The sequence below is a fragment of the Pinus tabuliformis genome, chromosome 9 (genome assembly GCF_031772625.1).
Source record: "Pinus tabuliformis cultivar Carrire ecotype Pingquan chromosome 9, CPIR1, whole genome shotgun sequence".
In the NCBI taxonomy this organism is placed as follows: domain Eukaryota; kingdom Viridiplantae; phylum Streptophyta; class Pinopsida; order Pinales; family Pinaceae; genus Pinus; species Pinus tabuliformis.
In genome coordinates this window covers 1,369,784,668-1,369,792,807 of record NC_142307.1, presented here as the reverse complement: position 1 = coordinate 1,369,792,807, position 8,140 = coordinate 1,369,784,668, and the positions used below count along the sequence as shown (strand labels likewise).

The following is an 8,140-nucleotide window of genomic DNA, read 5'->3' as shown; positions in this document are numbered from 1 at the left end:
ATGAAGTGATTGAGGATTTCCATGGGGGAGTCTATGGAGGATACTATAGTTGGAAGGAAACAACACACAAAATCCTCAAGGCATGATTTTCCTAGTCCACGCTGTTTGGAGATGTTTATTCTAAGGTCACGGCATGCCAAAAATGCTAGTTGTTTGCTAAAAGACAGATGTTTTCTCATCTCCCCCTAATTCCTATGCATGTAGAGGAGACCTTTAGACAGTGGGAATTGGAATTCATCGGAGACATCAACCCACCTTCTAGTAGCCAACACAAATGGTTTTTAATAGCCATTGACTATTTCACCAAGTGGGTAGAGGTTATCCCAGCTAGGAATGCTACTGATTCAGTGGTGATGAAATTCATGGAGGAGAACATACTATCCCACTTTGGGTGTCCTTTTAAAATAATCGTTGATAATGCACACGTCTTCAAATATGCCAAGTTCACCAACTTCTACCACAAATTCAACATCATTGTTGGACACTCCAATACATACTACCCTTAAGGGAATGGCTTGGCTGAGTTTTCTAATAAAATTGTGGCAAGAGTCCTAAAGAAGACCATCACTGAAAATCAAACAAACTGGGATTCTCAACTAAAGTTTTCTCTGAGGGCTAACCGTGTAACACCCAAAAGATCCACTGGGAAATCTCCTTTTGGGCTAGTATATGGAAAGGCTATTGTCTTCGCTATCTAATTAGTAATTCCAATAGCTAAGTTGTTGCAAGAAGATGAGGAAGAGCCTAGCACCTTGACTAGAAGAATAAATCAACTAGTGGAGCTTCACGAAAACAGAGAGTAGGTGGGGACCAAATTGTTAAACTACCAACAAAGGATGAAATCTTTGTTCGACAAGAAGGCTAAGGAAAAACCTCTTCAACAAGGATATTTAGTTCTTAGGTGGGATGTTAGATGAGAAGACAAAGGAAAACATGGGAGCTTGATCCATTATGGTTCGAACCCTTTAGGATTGCAGAAGAAAGGGGAAATAACACTTACATGCTCGAAAACCTGGATGGTGAATTGTTGGAACTACCTGTAAGTGGTTAGTTCCTAAAATTTTATTTTCAAAATTAGAGATATCTGTCTCTTTCTCATTGTAAATATCTGGTGTGTGTGTTAAAATTGTTATTTGAATTTTGCAATTTATTCTTAGAAAAGTCCTTTTTCTCATAATTATATTTCGTTTAAGAATAACTCCATGCTTAATGGAAGGAAACGCTACTGGTCTGCAGGTCCTCAACACCTTGCCAGCAAAGCACTATCCCCAGTTGGAGCCAATGTTGTCACTCACTGCATTGTGGGTTTCAATTGATCAAGGTTGCTCGAGAGAAGTGAAGTTAAAGCCATTTTTCAAGCCACGGAAGCCATCATAGCTTAACCAGACCCTCCCCATTGCCAAGTTCTCAGAAAAAGCTTTCCAACAGTATATGGAAGTCCAAAAATGGACTCCTTGAGAAAAAGCTAAAGCATTTTCAAGGTTACCTTGGAAAATCCCAGCTGATAGAGCAAAATGACTAAGTGTAGAAGACAAATCACAATCGGAGATCTAAGGCTAATCACAATCGCAAATTGGGATCGCTGGTGGGAAAGGAGCACTGGCGAAAGTAGAAATAACGATACACTGATCACCAATATTGCATATCGGTAGTCGGCGGATCAGGGCTCAATATTCATCGGCAATCGACGAGGTTTTATGTCCCAAAACTGTGCAGGGGGGCGATATTGCAATGTAGTGTTAAAGTTCCAGGGAAGGGATGTAAAAGTTAACAAAGGAAATGCTCAACAAAACCATGGCGGGCGGCCCCCTTGCTCTCTCCTCCACATAGCATCAATGATCAATGGATCAACGAGGTTTCAACTTAAAATGACCTGCAAACTACCGATATCGCGATAAAGTGGTGTGTCGCTAGGGGGTCGAGAAAACTGAATACAAAGGAAAGCATGAAAAAACAGGGCTCAATGGGCCTCTTTCTCTCTCCTCCAGGGGGCCATGTGGTGGCCTCTTATTGGTCCACTGAGCTGACATGGCAGTTGACATCAGCGATGACATGCCAAGTACGGATGACGACATGGTGGCGGACACATGTCACTCGTTTTTGGCCTTTTTAGGGGTCCAATGGGGCTGTTTTTGGGTGCCACGCGGCACCACTCACAAGGTGACATGTGGCAATGATGACGTCAATAATGATGTCACCCATCGTAATCGGCGATTAACAATCACACAATGTAAAGCTTTCTCTTCCACTGAATCTCCTTCTCGACTGCGATTGTGATAAAGAAAAGGCCCTCTCGGATGCGATGTTCCATAGGCTATATTCCATAAAGATCTCACGTCGTCAATGTTGGCCTGCGCTAAGGAAAAAGGTAAAGGGGTCTCCCTCTCTATGGTTGCGATTGCAATAACAAAGGAATAAGGCCCCTGCGCAGCTGTTGAGAGCCTTATCGCTTAGAGGATTAAGCCTTTGGTTCGAACACCCAGTCATATGCGAAAAGTTACAAAAGGGGCTGAAAGCATAAGGGCTAAGGGGAAAATTAAAAGCGCCCACCTATTTTGTCTGTTTTTAGTGTTTAAAGGCCCACGACTGAGAGATTTGGCTGTCACACTTTAGCGAGGCACCGATAGTGCAAGACAGAGGGAAAAAGGGTGTGATGGGTTGGCAGTTAAGGCAGACAGTGACCAAGAACCGATCAAGAGAGGATTAACCATGACTTAGCAAGAACACGCCTAGACCAAAGGCCAACAAAGAAGAGTGGAATGAAGATATTTCCAGAAACCATCATTTCAGTGTCGATGGATTAATTCTGTTTTGTTGTTTTGATCACTGTATTGTTATTCTGTTTTTCTTTCAAGAAATGAATCTCCCTGCTATAATAGTTAGAGGATTCACATTAAGACACCCATCCATATAGACAGCTATAACTTCAGCCTGAAAGATATTTCCTGTAATTTATTTTCTTGCCCTCCCACTCGTTATAAAAGGGAGGAAGAAACATTGAAGGAAGGTTCTGAATTCTAGGAAAAAACTGTATGTGCTTATGAAGTTTTATGGATTCCAAATCTACGTCTTTCTTAATATGAATGAAACAGTGGTGATTCCCATGTTCGAGTATTACACTATGTTGTTTCTTTGTTAAATTTCCATTATGTTCGCACTTCCTCTCTGATTTCAAGCAATTGTAGCTACCAGAAATATCTCTTATATTCTTACAAATTCATTGGTGTTAACTAGTTAGTACATATGCCTGTGTGCAAGTCTGAGATTATATCTTTAAATGTGCGCTTCCTGAAATCATAGCATTCACTCTTCTTATATCCACCTGTCTATCTTTAGCTCAGATAAATATAGAACTCTTGATGTTTCAAGCTCTATGTGATAAGTTATTATCATATCTCTTTTCTTTCATTATTCTACAAAATCTGATTAAACAGTAAGTCCTTAATTACTCGGCCTCCACTTGTTTTTTCCTTATTCTTGTAAGTTGTATATGTGAAAGGATACCGAAAATACATGGCTTATATCCTTGGATGAAGGAACCAACCCATGCTGTTATTTGTATATTTGTAATTACTATGTGTAGAAGATGCATATGATGTCTTCGGTTTCTTGAGGATCATGTGAGATACATAGAATTTAGATGTGCCTAGGCACTGGTCTTGTAAGCAATCCAAGGCTGTCTCTAGGAGAGATAACAACTAGCAAAACCAAAATAATGATTTTCTCTAATAAAAGGAAGTAGAGGGACCATATGTTCTTCTTAGAAGACAATATTCTCGAAGAAGTAAATGAGTACAGGTACCACAAGATTGATTTCAACAACAAGCTTAATTGGGAGGACTACCGAAAGAAGAGAATTTTAGGAGGGTGTAAAACATTATATGCTCTTCAAAATAGATATAGAGAGACAAAGTTATGGGATTGGAAAATGATTAAAGTGCTTTTTGGACACCTATTTTGTCCAGTAATATTATATGGGTCTGAATTGTGGGCTAGCAGTACCCCTGTCTCAAAATAGAAACAAATTGAGAAAATCCAAAAATGCTTGATCATAAGCAAGTTCAAATAAAAAGTTCGGTTCCTTATGAGATAATGTTGAGTGAAATATGAGCAACTCCCATTGAAGCAATTGTTATGGTGTGGCTCATAATATATATAAAAATAATTGAGGAAATGAGAGTAGGTAGATGGCCTAATGTTATCTTCAATGAAGACATGAGTGAAAGAAAGAAAACATGGATGAGACAAAACTACAAGTGGATGCAAAAATGGAATATCTACCTCAATGTCTACCCCACAAATAGCAAGAAGCTAAAGAAATTTGTTATGGAGAAGTTCAGTAAACCTATACGGGAAAAGAGTTGGGTAGAAAGAAGAAGTACTACGGTGAGGAATTCAACCCTACCTGTGATCTCCAATAAAAAGAGTACATTGGAGCTAGCATTCCTTGGAGGGCAAAGGTTCTTATTCTTTAATTAAGAACCAACTCGCATCAATTTTGGTGTGAAACATGACAGTGGAAAAGACCTAAACGTGTAATCTACAATAAAAATAGTACATTGGAGCTTGCATTCCTTGGAGGGCAAAGGTTCTTATTGTTTAATTAAGAACCAACTCGCATGAATTTTGGTACATTTTGCACGTCTTAGGCACTGGATTTGGAAAAAACATTTCATTTTGGAATGTGATGCTATCAGAGACATCAAAGAAAATTATGAGAATATGTTAGCATCAGTTCCTTGGCATTGTCTTTTAAGCCACAGGACTCTTAAAAAGTTGGACCAGCTCATCATCAATTTAAATAAGAAAAAAATTGAATTGCAAAAATATGTTAGCATCAATTCCTTAGTATTGTCTTTTAAGCAAAAAAACTTTTGAAAAGTTGAACCAGCTCATCATCAATTTAAATAAAATAAAAAATTAAATTAAAAAAGCAAAAAACAAAAACTAATAATCCATAACTATTTTTAATCAAGGTAAAACAAGTAATCCAATCAAGTTAAAATATCATTTCATTTCAATAATGGGATGTCGCGATACAGTCTTCCGTGAGAACGAAATCCATACAATCAAGCGTGTGTATGTGGAGGTTCAATAAAAAAGTGCTATCGTTCGTGCAAGCCAATCAAATTCCCACGCCCATAAAGCGGGCGCTGGTTTTTGTGCAGATTCAATCAAATTTAAACCACATTTATCCCACAAAGCGCTTCTGTTTGCGCAGCTTCAAACTCCTCCTTAACAACATTTATGCTCATAAATTATTTAAGTATCGTGTACGCAATTAAATGCAAATGATCGCATAAACTCGCTTGTGTCAATTAAACATAAATGATTTAAACAAATAAAAATTCAAACTACAAAATCCGAAAATACAATTAATGGAAATAGCAGAAATCCTGATCATGGAAACCGCCCAAATCTTATTCAAAATGAAAGAGAGAGACTCAAACGAATCATGTCATACACTCTCTGAACTTCTTCGACGTGTTATGAGAAAAGACTTCGCATTGGGTCATGCTACAGTACGCCTCAATAACAGTCATGGCGAGAACACAGCCCCCAATGAGCAGAGCTACAACCTTCCATGGGCTCAAAAGATGCTCCGAATAGATTTCCTGAAGCGCGCTTTTGATTTTGCTCTTATAATACTTCCTCGTCAGCTCTTCCTCCACTTCCCGTTTAAGCTCCTCCGGCGGCTCTAGATGGCCTGTGAAGAAAGGCTGGCACATGCCGTTCCACATATTGGCTATATACTCATCTGTCAACATCAAACTTCGGCAACGATTGATATGAGAATTCCTGAGCAACCGAACGTCATCGGGCGTGTCGATGAGGCAGTCCATCAGTCCGACGTAGCGCGTCATGAAATTGTGACGGGAGGCGTCGTTGAACTCCAAGGCCACCATGTTGCGCAAGAAGACTTCAGTCTGGACGTGGGATACGGTGATCCGGGGAAGGTAGAGCGTGTCGGAGTATTTGTCGAATCGGATCAGATAGGGCGGCATCGAGAATGATTTGAATTTAATCCCAGCCGCTGCCAACTGCCCCGCGTTATATGCATAGAGAAAATCATGTTGCCCCTTATTGGTTGGATGAGGGAGGAAAATACTGTACACCACTGTAACAATTTCTTCCACCAAATGTTTCACTTTTTCACAGAGACTCCGCTTTCGCCCATTGCCTGTCTCGCTCGCATCTTGCATTTGCAGGAATGATGAAACTAATGCGTGCATGGAACCCAGCAAATGCGGCTCATCTTTGAGTTGTTTATTACTGTAATTTTCTATGTAGGTTTGATCGAAAGGAGACAACTCCTTATACGTATTCTGCAACAGTTGATTGAAATCTCGATGGGATTCGGTAATCAAAGATTTCACGTTCTCAAAAACTTGTTGGAGGACAGAAAGAGGGATCTGATTCTCCAGCTTAATAATGTCGGACCTGATGCACATTTGCAGCGTACTGAAATCTATGTCTGAGTTGGGATCATTGAGCTCATTGCTAAAGAGGCTGAATACAAAACGTAAAAGGAAGAATGAATCTACCACCATCATGCGAGCGAAGTTCTTAGAGTGATCGCCTTCTGCAGTGATTTCCCAGTCATAAAATTTCTCTATATCCGACCGCATCCCTTGAATCGCTTCAACTATCGAGTGGAATCTCTCTGAGATCATGGCCGCGCATTTGAGTTTGTAGGCCTCCCCGCCGGTTGACAGCTTCAGCCCACGATGCTGGTAGGTACCTCTCGCAGAAGAATTCATGTTATTCTGGAGATTCCAATGGTGGTAAGGACCTAGAGACAGAAATTGAGGTAGATAGGCCTCTGGATTCACATTAAGCAGAGGCCGAGCCACTCGGGGAAGCGAACCCAACTTGACCAGAGATTTCTTCCGGTCAACCATCGCCATAAGTTGCTCAACCCATTCCGTCCCAAACACTGGCGGTTCTTCGACATGATGCATCAGTGTAGAGGCAATCTCGGACGCCAGAGATCTCTTATTTTCCAGAAATATCTCCTTGAGCTTTTCAACTAACTCCTTTCTACTCACTGGTGGTTCTTCCTCTTGCACTTGCACTTCCATTTCCATTTCCATTTCTGCCATCACTCTATAGCGATCGCAACCTACTCTACTGAACAACTGTTTTCTTTGAATGTCGAGATCAACCAGAAACGCAGCAGGTTCAATCTAATTTCCGCTTATTCCCTTAATCTACTGCAATTGAGATAAGACTCGCCATTTCCACTTAAATCGACATGTATATTATATAAGAAAATAACTAATTCATTCTTTTCTTCCGATTCAAGTAAAGTTCTATCACATTTCATTGACCTGACTTTGTTCGTAATCTACCGGAGTGTAATACAGAAGTAATTTAAAGGAGAGTAGAGTGTCTTCTCTCCGAGCCGGCTGTTTGCCATAATTCACCCCTATCAAGACTGTTCGATTCCATGACTGCTCCCTTTCTGCAATACTTTGTTCCTTTAATTAAGGACTCTTCGATTTGATGTCATTCTTTCAGAAGAAGAAAATGGTTTCTCTTTATCTAAAGTACATTGGCAACTGAACTTTGATGGTCGATGACATTTAAGTGTTTTTTTCATCAAAGTAACTGAACATTATCTCCAACAATGCATGCTTTCACTTCAAAGTCAAATATGCCAATCGCATCCACAATTCGCTTCCGAGTAAAAGGCAACAAGATTGTATTATTCTGTATTCTATTTTGTTTGCATTTTGCCAAAACTTCACTGCAAATTTATTTTATTTTCTATTTTTTTATATTTTAAATTTAATTTATTTGAAATCTAATACAAATTTGTACAATTCAACTGAGTTTATTAAAATTTCAATTTAATAATAAAGAAATCTTCTATTAAATTCTAAAAAACATCTATAAAATTTAAAATATAAAAAATAAAAAATTTCATATATATTTATATATTCTTCTTACATTTTTATTAGTATATTTTTTTATTGAATATTTAATATATTAAACAAAATTAACAATCAACTCTACTCTATACTTTAAAACGGTGTTACTCCACATTTGATATAATGAATCTACCGTGAACATAAAAGTACAAACTAGAAACTATTAAACCCTATGCCTAAATTCTCTATTTCGAAATATAAAGTTT

At 38.8% G+C, this 8,140-nt stretch overlaps 1 protein-coding gene across 1 annotated transcript; it reads right to left on the bottom strand.

The window, feature by feature from the left end:
* Positions 1-5,453: 5,453 nt before the first annotated feature.
* LOC149153593 (putative UPF0481 protein At3g02645) lies at positions 5,454-7,103 on the bottom strand. Its single transcript, XM_089443859.1, has one exon. It carries the CDS (start codon positions 7,101-7,103, stop codon positions 5,454-5,456), a length of 1,650 nt encoding a protein of 549 aa, XP_089299985.1.
* Between the last annotated feature and the right edge of the window lie 1,037 nt (positions 7,104-8,140).

Excerpts from the sequence above, each read along its gene's own strand:
- LOC149153593 (XM_089443859.1), bottom strand. The coding sequence starts at position 7,103 with ATGGCAGAAATGGAAATGGAAATGGAAGTGCAAGTGCAAGAGGAAGAA.